Source organism: Eutrigla gurnardus (assembly GCF_963514095.1).
Source record: "Eutrigla gurnardus genome assembly, chromosome: 7".
NCBI lineage: Eukaryota > Metazoa > Chordata > Actinopteri > Perciformes > Triglidae > Eutrigla > Eutrigla gurnardus.
In genome coordinates, this window is record NC_139921.1 from 19,219,703 (window position 1) to 19,235,097 (window position 15,395).

The 15,395-nt window shown below is 41.0% G+C and overlaps 1 protein-coding gene across 3 annotated transcripts in view; it reads left to right on the top strand.

Annotated features, from left to right (window-relative positions):
- The window catches only part of kidins220a (kinase D-interacting substrate 220a), a 42,116-nt gene that overhangs the window by 1,062 nt on the left and 25,659 nt on the right, over window positions 1-15,395 (top strand). For all 3 annotated transcript variants that reach the window (XM_084014001.1, XM_084014002.1, XM_084014003.1), the window contains exons 2-21: window positions 2,288-2,446; window positions 3,266-3,364; window positions 4,016-4,114; window positions 5,849-5,947; window positions 6,272-6,370; window positions 6,619-6,717; window positions 7,842-8,039; window positions 8,160-8,258; window positions 8,432-8,530; window positions 8,702-8,800; window positions 8,948-9,125; window positions 9,288-9,452; window positions 9,619-9,798; window positions 10,187-10,352; window positions 10,489-10,640; window positions 11,719-11,819; window positions 11,924-12,109; window positions 12,260-12,400; window positions 13,351-13,588; window positions 13,772-13,863. In XM_084014001.1, the coding sequence (XP_083870127.1) occupies window positions 2,315-2,446; window positions 3,266-3,364; window positions 4,016-4,114; window positions 5,849-5,947; window positions 6,272-6,370; window positions 6,619-6,717; window positions 7,842-8,039; window positions 8,160-8,258; window positions 8,432-8,530; window positions 8,702-8,800; window positions 8,948-9,125; window positions 9,288-9,452; window positions 9,619-9,798; window positions 10,187-10,352; window positions 10,489-10,640; window positions 11,719-11,819; window positions 11,924-12,109; window positions 12,260-12,400; window positions 13,351-13,588; window positions 13,772-13,863 (2,721 nt within the window). In that variant the 5' untranslated portion in view covers window positions 2,288-2,314. The remainder of the gene's footprint in view (window positions 1-2,287; window positions 2,447-3,265; window positions 3,365-4,015; window positions 4,115-5,848; window positions 5,948-6,271; window positions 6,371-6,618; window positions 6,718-7,841; window positions 8,040-8,159; window positions 8,259-8,431; window positions 8,531-8,701; window positions 8,801-8,947; window positions 9,126-9,287; window positions 9,453-9,618; window positions 9,799-10,186; window positions 10,353-10,488; window positions 10,641-11,718; window positions 11,820-11,923; window positions 12,110-12,259; window positions 12,401-13,350; window positions 13,589-13,771; window positions 13,864-15,395) is intronic.

The following is a 15,395-nucleotide window of genomic DNA, read 5'->3' on the forward strand; positions in this document are numbered from 1 at the left end:
ATTGTAGGTTCCTGAACTAACATTTTGGCTTCAATTGTTCAGCAATAGAGTCATTTAAACACATTAAAGTAACAGGAGGAATAATTTCCCCTTTTTGTCCATATAATTTGGCGCTGAGCCAGTGCATGTAATGAATGAAAATCTGGTCGTGTGTGCCTATTGTGTTGGGAGGAGATGGGCGTTGGCCAGCCCCCTCATCTAATATTCAGCCTTGAGTGAAGGGGGGATGCTGAGCATCAGCCCGCCAGTGCTTGTTGAACGTGTGTACAAGTGAGCAAGGGATAAAGATTGGTGTTGAATAAATACAAGCTTCACCCTACTCTAAGGTAAGGGGTTCTTCTGTTTACCCTTTTACTGTTTTCTAGTCTCTAATTGCAGCTTTAGTCATTTGCTTTAATACCTTTTACTGTTTTTATTGGTGTGTTGTTTTTGTGTTAATGGGTGTGTTTTGTCAAAAGGATGTGTGTGAGCTCCAATGTGATGATTGCTTAACAGAAAGCGAGCAAAATGTTTACTGATTGGTTCTTGTGTGGCGTTGTTGTCCACCCATTGTGCTGAGAGACAAGGAGCTGAGGAGGGTGTGTCAACAGGCTCATATTCCCATCATTGTAAACAAAGGATTTTTGTCAATTTTGTGTGACGTTGTCTGATATGGCAGAACAGTTGGCAGGTGATCCCTGACCGAAGAATCATGGTCAGGCTTTTGATAAAATAAAGACTATTGAGTTATTCATTGATTGGCTGCTCTGAATTTGACTGAATTGATTGTTTTGGGCCTTTGTACTGACAGCCCAGCAGGCATGTGAACTTTTAAGCTTTGATTGACCTGAGCTGCTTATGTCGTAATATTGAGCAGCATGTTTGCTTGTCCTTAAGTGAAACCCACTGCCAAGGAATGAATGAATGTAGCTGATTAATTCTGTGTCGCTGTGGCAGGAAGTAAGTCTGACCGTGATGGAGGAGCAGAACTTGATGAATGATGAATGAGTTTCTTAATTGATTGGCAAAATCCCTACTACACCTTGAGGGGGGTTTCTTTTGTGACGTGTCAAATGATAGATGTAATATCTAGGAAGCTTTGATTTTTTTTTACAGTGTAATTATGTCTTATAATATCAGTATAATGGGAATAATTGTTTAGAATGGTGAAGCTTAATGATAGATGATCACAAACTTGCCCGTCAGCATTGATTTTTTTTTTGGTCAGATACCTCATTTGCCTCACTGCGTCTTAATGCTATTTTCTCATCAATGCAAAGCACTTTATGTCAAATACGGCTCCTACTGTCTGCATGTCAAAGTGTCCTTGTATTGAGCGAGACACTGAAACCCCAGGCGGCGCTTTATAGAAACCCACTCTGCCAAAGGCTTGGGAAGCATTAAATGCACAGGTCAATATTCATACATGTACCTGTATGTATATGACGATTCTAATTAAAAATCAATAGTAGGCACTTGACAAAGCAATACTTTTCTTATTTGGTGCACAGAAGTCCCCCAAAGTCCAATTTAAAGCATTGGAGGAAGGTAGAACTGAGGTCAGTCTAGATATAATTGGAGCACACAGTCGAGTGCATCAATTGTCCACGTCATCATTACATCAATGGATCAAAAGTTTAGCAACTATTCTTTGTCCTGAGTGGTATTTGAAGACATTGTTGACTTGCTTGAGTGGAACATTGTGATTGCCCTGCCTTCATTATACTAAGCAGGCGGTTCATGTTTTCAGCATGAGCAGGCAAACTGAACTAAATCTGAACTGAACTGAATCAAGTGCTCCTCTTGTCTCTTGTGTAATGAGCATGTTTATTGCATTGTCCTATTATAACCACACTTTTATGTTCTGAAAAGACATCAGACTGTTTTAACTTTTAAACGTTAACGTGTATATATAAATGCATGGAAACAATATGAAAATCCAAGGAAGCATCCATACACATTCAAACCACACTGGTGATAATTTGTTCAATAAACCGACACTAATGTAGCAGAATATCCACTTTTTTCTTTTTCAATAACACTTGAAGAATACTTCTAAAATATGACGCTTTTAGCAAGAAATATACAGCCTTTTTTTGTTTGTGTGGGGTTAGTTTGTGCCTGTGAGCTGGGTTTTGGGCTGTACTTGTTTGCCTGGCATCACTTCAAAGATGCACCACACCCTCTTCCCGACTTTAATGTCTCTTCCTCTTACTAGCGCTGTACACTTAGCTGTGCTGGCCAGATAGATACCTTTACTTTCTCTAGCCTTGTATGAATGCTAATCTGCTTTCCTCTTGCTCTACAGTGGTGTGCATGTGGTTAGCAGTCAGCCATGGATACCACCACCTCCCTGAAGATGACCTCTCTGGCCATCCAGAGTCTGTTCAGCTACGTGGAGGAGGAAAACCTGGCTGCCGTCAAAGCACATTTGGACAAGTTCAAAGATGTGGACAGCCGGAGTGATGTAAGTCAGCCATATATTTGGGGAGCAGTATGAAGTAATGATAAGTAATGTAATCTTTGAGATCATACAGCAAGTACTTTGTGGGTAAAAGGATATTAGAATCAGTTTCAAAGCTGTTGTTAAACAATCGTACTGAAACTAATTGTAAAGCTGTTTGCAAAGAGAAGACATAGTGCTTGATATTGCTTGTGGCTTATGGAGGACTACTATTTTCCTTTAAATTGGCCATATATGAGATAAAGTGTCTATAAAAAGCCAAATCCTGATATAGCTAATTTCTCTGCCCCTATGGTTGTCAAGAAACTATTAAAAAAGACATAAACAAGCCACAGTGTTACACTGAGTGACTCGTTCCATCATTTCCATGACCATGGGCACACACAGTTTATTTTCATGTCAATCCTACATAAACCATCTTGCTGGTGTAAATACTCACTGAACCAAATCCATGTTTCGAGGTTGTAGGTTTATAGGGAAGTATTTACCCTTATATGATCTGTATTTAAAGATCTATGTCTTCAGTATGCATGAATGGGGTGGGTCAGAAATAAGCCTATGTTGCAGATTGATGGATTGACGTCACAATATTATTGGTTGAAATTGGTTGGTACTAGCTGATGTAAGCACATCTCATTTTGTTTCACAGGAAGAAAAATATATTGGTTTTAGATATAAAAATGCAAAGAAATATTTGTCTGTCTTTTTTGGGTATATATTGTTAAATAGGTGCACAATATGACTGGGGATATGATCTACAATGGTAAAAGTGCATTTTTCATGACCACAGTTTTAGTTCCATCACTCTCTCCTTTCTTCCAGAATGGACAGACTCCCCTGATGGTGGCAGCAGAGCAGGGCAATCTGGAGATAATACAAGAGCTCATTAGAAGAGGAGCCAACGTGAACTTGGATGATGTTGTAAGCATGCACACATAATATTTCAAACTGCCTGTTATGAGCACAGCCTCACACGCAGGCGCACGTGGCATTTAGAGTCCAGGTGAAAAACAACGCAGTCATTTTAACCACAATATCCACCTGACAAAGAAGACGTCGAAAAACTAGCAGCGTTGATGTTCCAATCTTGCTGAACTCACCACACTCTGGTTTAGTCCACAGCTATTACGAGCCATCATGAGCCATAATGACAAGTTATTACACATTTTTTACCTTCGGACTTTTGACTAAATGACAGGATCCAGTTGCTGGCCAACACCCTGTGCCTTCAGAATTCATCCCGCCACACACGCACGCACACACGCCACCCTCCCACTTAGGCGCACGCATCTATGACCATACACCACCTCTCATTAACATCTCACGTGCATCTCAACCTGCTATTACACATGGCATACTCACTCACTGCACAAGAAGGAAGGAGAAGCATTATATACTATTTAGTTGGTTTCACACACTTTATTCTCTGACACTCATCCATTGGACACCCCGTTCCCATGAGCACCTGGTATGACCAGCTGGTAGGTCACGTAGAGCTCTGACAGACGTTTGTCCAACTGGATTCGGAGCCTGGCGCGAGTTCCCACGGTAACAGGTTGTCTGTGTGTGCAGGACTGCTGGACAGCGTTGATCTCGGCAGCAAAGGAGGGCCACATCGTGGTGGCAAGGGAACTGCTGGAGAATAATGCTAACCTGGAACATCGAGACATGGTGAGAATAAAGTTACTCGATTGTTTTAAAATCTGCTCATAATATAAAAAACACGCCATTATGCAAAACTGTGCACTGTACGATAATAATAATGATATCATGTTTTCTGTAAATACCATACAGTCTTGTCAATATTATATCCAGATAATCATTAAAAAAGAAGAACTAAAAAGGTGAATTGGGTGCTAAAATTAGGCGTATAGTATGTTTTATGAAAAACAAATAATTAAATGATGTAATCATGAATCCTTATTTTTCCCTGCATAAACAAAGGATGTATACATAAATTAATGAATTAAAAATGGCAAAATTGTGTCACTTTGTTCTTTCATACATGACAATTCGAATATTTTTACCTCTATTTTTCACCTTACTACTACTGTGATAGTATGCTGGTAGCTATTTCAAGCCTCTATTATTATTAATTATTTAATTATGAATATTAACAATTGTCCTGATAATGGAAATTCACCATGATGGTCCCATCGGTACTTGGGTGTAAAATGAAGCAAGACTACGGATTAAAATATAACCTCAGTGTCAATGATTTGACAATGTATGCATGTTTTTTTTTTTGTGATCAAATGTTGTTTATATTTTGACAATGTATTTATATGGAAATAAAAGAAACGATAGCTTAGCAACATGGAACAATAAGACTATTCAAACTTCTAAATATACATGAAACATTAAACTAAACGTTGATGAACAAGCCTTTTAAGTTAACTCTTAATATGTAGCCTTTATACGATCAAAATATAATAACAGCCTGATTGTATTTGCATTGGTGATTCCTGTTAAGTGTAATGGCCAAGCACTGGTTGAACAGGATGATTGTTTCACCTCGAAATGGACATTGAATGAAATTACTTAACGTGGGATTGCTCCTCTCCGGTAATAATACCATTTACTGATCCCTGGTTGTCTCCGCATGGGCAGTGATATGATTTAGTTTTGGGATCTAAACCTTTCAGCGGCAGACAGTCTATTCTGTACATTCATGAGCAGACTTTTTGGCAGCAAGGAGATCAGATACACATATTACCTGGGGTTGAAAACCTTTGTTGTTAGTTGTGGTGTCGATGTCCCAGCTCAAAAGCTCCTGCTGCCAGAAATGCTGAAAATGTAATCCTTTTTATTTTTATTTTTTTAATGTTTTATTAAGCACCAACAAAAGAGAGTACATGAAATGCAATTACAACATCGGCACAGTGCTCATATTTTACTAAGTTTTCCCCCCTTTTCCCTCTTTCCCTCCCTCACCCTTTCGTGAAATTGTAATCCTAACGAGAAGTAACTGCAGTAGGTTGTGTAATTTAATTTCTATATTGGCACTCCTTGATTACACTCCTTTTTATCATGTAGGACGAGCCATTTACCTTTGATACCGCTATGATTTTATGGAAGTGACTCAAGGCATCAGCTGACTCATTGCCGTGCGAGGCATGTCTAAGCTGCACAGGACAGATCACAGCCAGTCATCGCAGTGGGATTATAATAAACCACGCTGTGTGGTACTGTTCACTCAGTGGAAAGTGTGTCACGCCAGCTGTAAATAGCACATTTTCCTACCACAAAATCTGCATAGATTTGACCTATGCTGCCTGAATTTAATACTGTTGTTGGCCCTACATCTTGTTACACAGCACATTTTATATGTAACAGTGTTTTATAGTCATGAACAAATTCTCTCCTCCAACTCATCTGTGTGCTGTGTGTGTGTGTCCTACTCAGGGAGGTTGGACTGCTCTCATGTGGGGAGCTTATAAAGGGCGTACAGATGTGGTCCAGCTGCTCTTGGAAAAAGGAGCTAACCCCAACATCACCGGTCAGGTACTGAGACTGGACACATTGCATTTTTATTCTTAGTTCATCATAGCATCACTGGCATCTGTTGCTCTTTTGTAGCAGCATTGAAAATTACAAAGACATAAGGAATGTTACAAACATTAGTTGTAAATGTTAGTCCACATAACTTTACAATAACAAAAATGTGAACGCCACTGCAACACCTGTACTGTGCGGTGCCTCCCCCGTCACCTGCTCTTTTAAGTCATGGAAGGTCGCTTAAAGCGCGGCTTAAAGTACGACTACAGGCCTGACACTGATCATTAGTGACTGTCCGCATGACTTCACCCTTCTGCTCTGGCCCAACAGTACAGCGTCTACCCCATTATCTGGGCGGCGGGTCGGGGCCACGCAGAGATTGTCCATCTCCTGCTGCAGTATGGAGCCAAGGTCAACTGCTCCGACAAGGTAACTGCATACTGACAGATGTTCATCATTTACTTGTTTTTTAATCACACTCGTGTTAGTGGTTTTCCCTTAAAGGTCAGTAGTATTAGATTCAACTGCTTTGTTCCACATCCACCTTCCCTCTTTCCTTCTTCAGTTCATTTTATATCCTTCCTTCACAGTTGATCACAAGTCCCTGGGTTGTTGACTAAATTATATCTTGCCACTCATGTCTCATGCACCTTGTCATGTTATCTTATTTTCTTCAGTATGGTACCACTCCTTTGATCTGGGCGTCCAGGAAGGGCCACTTTGACAGCGTGATGCACCTTCTGGCCAACGGCGCTGATGTGGACCAAGAAGGAGCGGTATGTAGATTTGAATGGCTCTTTACTATTCTTCAGTAGCATTCAATGGAGATCCAACACTAGTAGAATGAGTAGAATTGTTTCCAATTGTAGTTTACATAATAATTGGGTTGATTGATGTACAATATCTGTCAAGTTATTGATTCAAGTACAATATATATTTTTGTTAAGCAAATAATGTTGATTTTAATGGGTATCTTTGGTATTTTTCAACCTGAACCCCATTTCTCATATCTTTGTGTCTAAGTTACTAATATGAACTAAGTATTATCTGTTTTTACAGTAACAGTGAGCTGACATTTGGGGGTTATTTTTGGGTTTATATTTAAGTTTGATCACAGTATCGACACAATAATCTAGGCTTTAATTAAAAGCAGTTTTACCAGTGTGAAGTCTGGAAATATAGAAAATTGTAATTTGAGTGCTGATATCCACATTACAGTGCCTTCTATATGACTTTGTACCGACTTTAATTTACATAGTATAATATTTGCTGGTGTTTTCCACATGATGTTAATATTTGATTTGGTAGAGCGACCAGGTAGATTAACAGTTGAGCAGGTCTAATTTTATTCTGGGTTCATCAAGGGGGCCATGACACACAATGTGGCCTGTTCTCGCAAGTGTGGCTTTCACATGATCAAGATTTAATGCTCCCAAGCGCCACAAACTCATTAGTACACCGCAATATTAAATAATTGATTGCATCTATGATGCAGCGCATCTGTGCTCCTTCGAGTCATGTTGCATCTGTGCTGTCACAAACTGAACGATGTGAAAGTTCAGTATGTAGCATCAATAATCAGATGCAACTATAATGGCTAATGTTGCATAGCAATTCATTTATATGTGATTTAGAGACTCTAGTGCCTGGAAAAATGCATGAGTTATTGGGCTTGCTAGACAATATTTCAATAATAAATTGCCATCAAGCCTGTAGTGTCTCCCAGAGCTGCTTAAAATAAACTGATAACATTTGTGAAATTCAATTTGTTAATCTCCATCCATAAATTATTGAACATGTTCAGTATTGAACATCGACCAAAAATGCTCAGTAGAGAGAAACATTATGACCCATGATTTCTTGAAATGCTTGAATTTAAATTCCTTCTTCTTGTTTTCAGAATTCAATGACGGCTTTGATTGTGGGAGTGAAAGGTGGATACACAGAGGTTGTAAAGGAGCTGCTGAAGAGAAACCCAAATGTCAATATGACAGACAAGGATGGCAACACAGCCCTGGCCATTGCTGCCAAGGAGGGTCACACTGAGATCGTACAGGACCTGCTGGATGCTGGCACCTATGTCAATATCCTAGACAGGGTGAGGCCCCCCTACAGCAGCGTTACAAGCTCGCTATTTGAAGATGTAGAAGAGTAGTTGATATTTTAATACAGTGTAAACTTAATACAATTCACGTCTCTCTTTCACCATCTCTCTCAGAGTGGGGAGACAATGCTGATTGGAGCAGTGAGAGGAGGTCATGTGGAGATAGTCCGAGCTCTGCTGAACAAATATGCTGATATTGACGTCAGAGGCCAGGTAGGAGCTCCGTTCCCGCTATGCTCGCTGCCTTATTAATGTTTAAAAATGAGCAGGAGGCCTTCTTGTGTTCTCTATGTGATATCTCGCTCCGTTACTCAATACGGTTTAGTTCTGTTGTTCCTCGGTGAAGTGAACTTTAATCCATGAGATTACATAACTGTATCCATCAGGATGGGAAGACCGCCCTCTACTGGGCAGTCGAGAAAGGCAACGCTACCATGGTGAGAGACATCCTGCAGTGTAACCCCGACACCGAAAGCTGCACTAAGGTACAACACACTCAGTAGTAAAGAAGTAAAACGTGTGTTGTTCTTTAAATGTCTTCATTGTTATAAATAAATCATGTGTCATGTTTCTCCCTTTAATTCTCTTGATTTCTCATATATACATAAATAAAAAGTTTAACATTTGATGAATGAAACATATCTTTTGTGTTTCAGGAGGGAGAGACCCCACTTATCAAGTCAACAAAAATGAGGAACATTGAGATAGTGGAACTCTTGCTGGATAAAGGAGCCAAGGTGTCTGCAGTGGAAAAGGTAACTCTTAAAACTCTTATCATAACTACTTTTATAGCAGGATTTGTAATATAAGGCATATTTAAGGTTTCCTTTTTGCCTGCTATTTTTTTAAAGCATTTTCCAGATAGCTATTTTTCAGTCAATTCAGTGTTTTTCTTCCTCCAGAAAGGAGACACACCCCTCCACATTGCCATCCGAGGGCGGAGCAGAAAGTTGGCTGAGCTTCTGCTGAGGAACCCTAAAGATGGTCGTCTGCTTTACCGTCCCAACAAAGCTGGAGAGACACCGTACAACATCGACTGCACCCACCAGAAAAGCATCCTGACACAGATATTTGGAGCCAGTATGACCCATTTTTCCATTTCATTCAGGAGGAGTTGTCTGACAAGACAAGCTCATAGACTAAAAATAAGTAGAATAATATACAGCTTTATTTTGTTGTCTCTTATCTTCCTCTACTTAATTTAACTCTCTCTCTCTCTCTGTCTCTCTCTCTGTCTCTCAGAGCACCTCTCGCCCTCTGAGTCGGATGGAGACATGTTGGGTTATGACCTGTATAGCAGCGCTCTAGCCGACATCCTTAGTGAGCCCACCATGCAGCCACCGATCTGTGTTGGACTGTATGCTCAGTGGGGCAGTGGCAAGTCCTTCCTTCTTAAGAAACTGGAGGGTAAGTAAGCCCACAGAATTAAAAACTGTCTCATACAAAGCTGAAAAGTACTGAACTGTGAAAAGCTTTGTGGCTTTCCACCGTTTCTTCAATCCTTCTGTAACACTTTAAGTTATGTCCTTTCATGGTGTCTTTTATAATTATTTTCCTTCCTCTTATCCATCAGATGAGATGAAGACCTTTGCAGGCCAGCAGATAGAGCCGTTGTTCCAGTTCTCTTGGCTGGTGGTCTTTCTCACCCTGCTACTCTGCGGCTCAGTGGCCGTGGTTCTGGGCTTTACCGTTGATCCCAAGCTGGCAATCGCCGTCTCCCTTAGCCTCCTCGCTCTGCTCTACATCTTTTTTGGTGAGGAGACAGATGAGCTAGAAATGCAACACTGAATGATAACTGAAGAAATTCACATTTCATGTGACCTGCTCCACAGGGAAAGCAGCCTCTGTGGAACAGGTCCGATTACATTATGGCATATTTTTGTATTCTGTTTTCAGGACCACAAAAGGAGTTCCACATGGATTAAATAGAAATTCATGCACACATCTTTATACATACCTGTTGCAAAACAAATACCCATTTATACAAGATGATGATGATGATTGAAACCGCTTTGCTCACTAACATTGTTTAGGATGATGACTTGAGCTTCTTAACTATGTTATTGATTTTTTGAGAAGAAGGGAACTTACTGATGTTTATGAATCGACCATAACAATTTCACCTCTTCTACTGTCTCTAGTGTTGGTGTACTTTGGAAGTCGGCGTGAGAGGGAGAGCTGGCGCTGGGCGTGGGTCATCAGCACCCGTCTGGCTCGCCAGGTCGGTTACCTGGAGCTGCTGCTCAAACTGATGTTTGTCAACCCCCCTGAACTTCCTGAGCAGACCACCCGCGCACTGCCTGTCAGGTGATAGTGACACACACACACACACACACACACACACACACACACACACACACACACACAGACTATAACATCTATTTTTGCAATGAAAACAATCTTGTTAAAATGAATCCCCATCTGTTTCTCACATGTCTCGCAGGTTCCTGTTCACAGACTATAATCGTTTGTCCAGTGTTGGAGGGGAGACCTCCATGGCTGAGATGATCGCCACGCTCTCTGATGCCTGTGAGAGGGAGTTTGGCTTCATGGCCACCAGGCTCTTCAGGGTTTTCAAGAGAGATGAGATCCAAGGTGACGTTGCAATCTTTGGTTTGTCAGTCATGTAATGACGTTTCAGCCAGCAAAGCTAAAAAAAAAGAATCAGAATTGTAATTGATATTTAAAAATCATACATTTGCATTTACAAGCTCGAAATGAATGTTAGTTAATGGCTGACCAATTTAAATATATATGTGCGCTGTACAGTTTTTGTAAACTTTCACCAAAATAGAAATGTATTCATTTTAAATACAGTATACCAGGTCCTCTTAAAGCGACGGTTGATAATCTAGAGAAACTAGCAAGAGTTCTGTAGATTTAAAAAATATCCAAACGAAAAGCCCAGCCCAGCGTTAGCAACCTTTTTTCCAATGACAGTAGCTAGCAACACTAGCTAAACACTAATACTCATACAATATACTAACACTTACAAAAATCGCTACATCTGGCAAGAATTTAGCCAACACCGGCAGCCAATCCCTTCAAGCCTTCCTCCAAAGCCACTCCCCCAAACATAGCATATCATAATGAAAGGTCACAACAAACATGGCTATTGTTAGCAGTCACAGCTGTTGGGCTGGCAGCTTGTGGAAGACTCTGATAACCTGCCACGAGTGCACCGGCAATGAGAGCGTGCAGCTAGACAGGCAGGTAGTCCGTCCAGTAATTTAATTCAGCCAAAATGAAATTATTGGCCAGGCTTATTACAGTTATGTGACAGCCACAGATAACCAGTTTGTTTTTCTTTTTCCACAGAGCATTTGATGTCTGGTTGTATTAAGAATTCCAACAAATATAACAAAAAATGTTTTTGAAAGGGATTTCCAACCCTAGCTTTAATCAGGTTTCTTGTAATTGGTATTTAATGCAGTTTGCAGTGAGGCAAAATTAGATTGAGAATGCTGTTGGGGGAATGACAGTCTTGATGGCATAATAGAGCTATTGTAAGTATAAATAGTGCTTAAAATCAAAGGTTTGGGCAATGTTTTGACTATTTACGACATCCTTCCTCAAATGATCTTAATATGTGGGTAAATTCTGGTGATTCAATGTGCATAGAAAATAATAGCTTTTCATAGTTCTGTAACTCACTCTTGCTCTCATACCGTAGGTAAGAAGTGGAAGAAAACATGTTGCGTTCCCTCCTTCGTGCTGTTTGCCTTGACACTGGGATGCCTGATCACTGGTATGGCCCTGTTGGCCATCTTTAAGGTGGGTTAGAGCAAGGAATCATTGACACTCCGTTTAAACAGTATGCTTTCTAACCAAGGTCAATGGATGCCCCAGTAATCAGTTTCAATGGTTTTCTTTCCCAGGTGGACCCTGATAACCTAACTGTTAATGCAGTGCTGATAGCCATGGCCAGTGTGGTGGGCCTGGCCTTACTGCTCAACTGTAGGACCTGGTGGCAGGTTGCCGACTCCGTCCTCAACTCCCAGAGGAAACGGCTGCACAGTGCTGCCAACAACTTGCATAGACTCAAGAGTGAAGGATTTATGAAGGTGGACTAATACACTTTATTCGTTGTACCGATATAAATATAAATATAAATCCTCCGACATCCTGTTGTCAAAGCTAAAGGAGCATTCCAGTTACTAATGAAGCTGTAGTTCACAGTCCAATTAATTTCCCCTTCCCCTGTCTCACACCAGGTTCTGAAGAATGAAGTAGAGCTAATGTCAAAAATGGCCAAAACCATTGACGGCTTTACCCAAAACCAGACACGCATGGCCGTCATCATCGATGGATTGGACGCATGTGAGCAGGACAAAGTCCTGCAGATGCTGGACACGGTGCGTGGGAACATAACTGATAATTGTAGCTTCCTCTCTCGACTAATAAGAAGATGATAGGAAGTAATTACAATTTTCAACATCTGTCACACAAACACATTTCTAGCCATGGCTGCTGCCATATGGCCTTAACTTTCAGCGGGTCTTTCACCTGTGCAAACTGAGACAAAACATCCCCAGTGCTGTGCAGCCACCCTGGTGTTCCCAGCTGCTGCAGCTCGCCTCCATGTTTTGATTCTTCCTCTCAGCTGCTCTAATAAAATTTCCTTTAGCCAAATGTTATTATTTGATGAAGTAATCCCAGTGAAGATGGCAACCTCCTGTGTGCTAATGTAATATTCTCATCTCTGCAAGCGCCTCCCAGTCTGAACCATCTTGTGTTCGGAGATTCAAACTCTCTGAAATCCATTTTTTTTTGTAGGTTACATAAATGGCATATTTTTTTTTCTGCATTCTGTGTATTTTTCCTACCAGATAATGTGCATTAAGGATGCAGATCATGTGATAGTGCCTTAGTTGATGGTGCCGACAGCTGCTGTAGGGGCAGAGGTTTATCTTCCTGTGGGGCGAGGGGTTAACAAACCGTGTACGCATGTAGCACAAATCAATGTCCTGTGACACTTGGACAATGTCCCTTCGTTAGCAGATTGGAAATCCCCAACACCATGTGCTGGGGACAGTCGGCTCTCACAGGAGTCATTAAGTTTAAGTATTACAGCTGACTGTTGCCTCTAGCTGTCCTGTTATGGTCAATTGTAAACTACCCATTAGTACATAAAAGTGGTGGACACTCCACAGAGGGATCTACTGTGCTTACAAACGTAGAGACCCTGAGAGCATCATGAAAAGTTGTTTTTTCATTACAAATAGTAGTGCAATAGGTATAGAGTTTGAAAAAAAGTTGCTGAAAGATGTCCTTTACACACTAACTCTTTTCTTTCTCAATGCAGGTCAGGGTACTCTTCTCCAAAGGCCCTTTTATCTCCATCTTTGCCAGTGACCCCCATATTATCATCAAAGCTATCAACCAAAACCTCAACAGTGTCCTGAGAGACTCCAACATCAATGGCCACGACTACATGAGGAACATCGTCCACCTGCCAGTTTTCCTCAACAGCAGAGGCCTCAGCACGGCCAAAAAGCTCTGCATGGCTGCTCCCATCAACGGAGAGCCCCTGCCTGCTGAGGGTAAAGGATAAGGGCTAATACAACATATTGTATTGTTTACGCAGAGATGTGGAAATTGCAAACAGATTTGGGGTCTGAAATGACTTGTTCCAAAGAAACAGTTATATTTTAATAGAGAGGTAGTGCTTGTTTATTCAAATGCTTTGGTCAGCTGCAGCTATGTGTTTCTTTCTTTCTCTCCAGGATGGCATGAAGACCTAGACAGGAAGATGTCTCAGACCAGCCTGGGCCAAGACCAGGCCAAGTTTGGCAGCAAGAACGCCCTAAACCGCAGGGTAAAAGCTATTCAAGTCAACTTCCTTTGTGTAGACCAATATAAATACATTGTTGTGTTGGGTATTACAGCCCCAATCAATGGTTCCCCCCCCCTTCTCAGATAGCTGGTGATGGAACGAGGATAATGATAACAATCGGCAATAATAGAAATACAAGTTCAAGATTAGGATTATAGTCTAATAATCAAAATAAGCACTGTTTATTTTACTTGTCACCCTAAATATTCACAGTTCACATGACAACACTCAAAACCGCCAATAATATTAAGCCAATAATAACAAATTGCAGAGACGTTTTCATACAAAATTAAGCTTGGTACAGGCGTGGTGTTGGCAGGCCGTGCAGAGGCCAGAAGACAGAAGGAGACCCTCACAAACGAATAGAGAGGTGCTCGGTATGTGGCCAAGGTTCCTGGTGTAATTGATGTAATGACTGTTTATCCTTCCTGCTGCGTTGCCACAGCCTAATGACAAGGCCTAGCAGCAGTGGGTCCCTGTGACAAAACACTGGCACCAGGTCTGCTGGCAGGAGGCTAAGTGAGTACTGCTGTCGCTGATGCCTTCCTCCCCCCTGCAAGACCTTCTCACTCCCCCTCCTTCCTTCCCGCCTCCCTCTCTTGTTTATTTGTTTGTACCTCAGGTTTATCTCGTACCCTCAATTACTGGTGTTGGCCCTTCTATTATGAAGTGGAATGTTGTTTTTATTTGCCCCCTGCCACTAGCTAGCTCTTGGCAGGAGGGCCCTCTTTCTACAAGTGGAGATTAAAATGAGGGCAGAAGGGGAAAATGAATTAGTGGCTCCCCATTTTCGTATGGCTTCTCTAGTTAATATCTCTGCAATCTTCCATTTATTGCAATTAAATGAACCCCCTTTTATAGGAAAAAAATATGATTTCCTGAAACTCTGCATTCAGTTCTTTAAAATAACAGTCTAAGTGTAACATTTATAAATAAAATAAATAATAAATAAATAAAATAAAGCATTTTTACAGAGTGATCAGTTTATCAGCGTGGAGAAGAAGAAGCAGTAGAAAAAGGCAAACACAAAACCAGTCATATGAATGAACTAATAAAAGCTACAGTAAAAATCAATATCTGCATTGGAAAGTCAGCCACACAGGATGGTCTGTGTGATGGATCTTTACTGCTTTGACTGAGTGTTTGCCAGATGTTTCATCTCTGAAAAAGAGGTCATGAGATTGGCGTTACAACTTCAAAGTCAACCAAAAGCCTCGCTTTGGCTCATGACCATGTTAGCTGTCTGATATCATCACAGATGTTCTCCGCTAGATCTGTGTCAATAGCTCGCCTGTGTGTCATGACTGTTCAGCTTTGGACAACGGCACTTACTTGTATTTGAAGTCCTGGGGAATTATGTTTTTCTCACGAAAGGACAGATGATATAGAAAGGAAGAATGAAGAAGTTAAACATTACTGACGAAATGAAAGAAAAAGCGCTTTTAATTGGTTTCACTGGCATCGCATTCAATGGGTTTAGCTGCAGACCGTTGCTGGATTATCTTTAGTCAGTA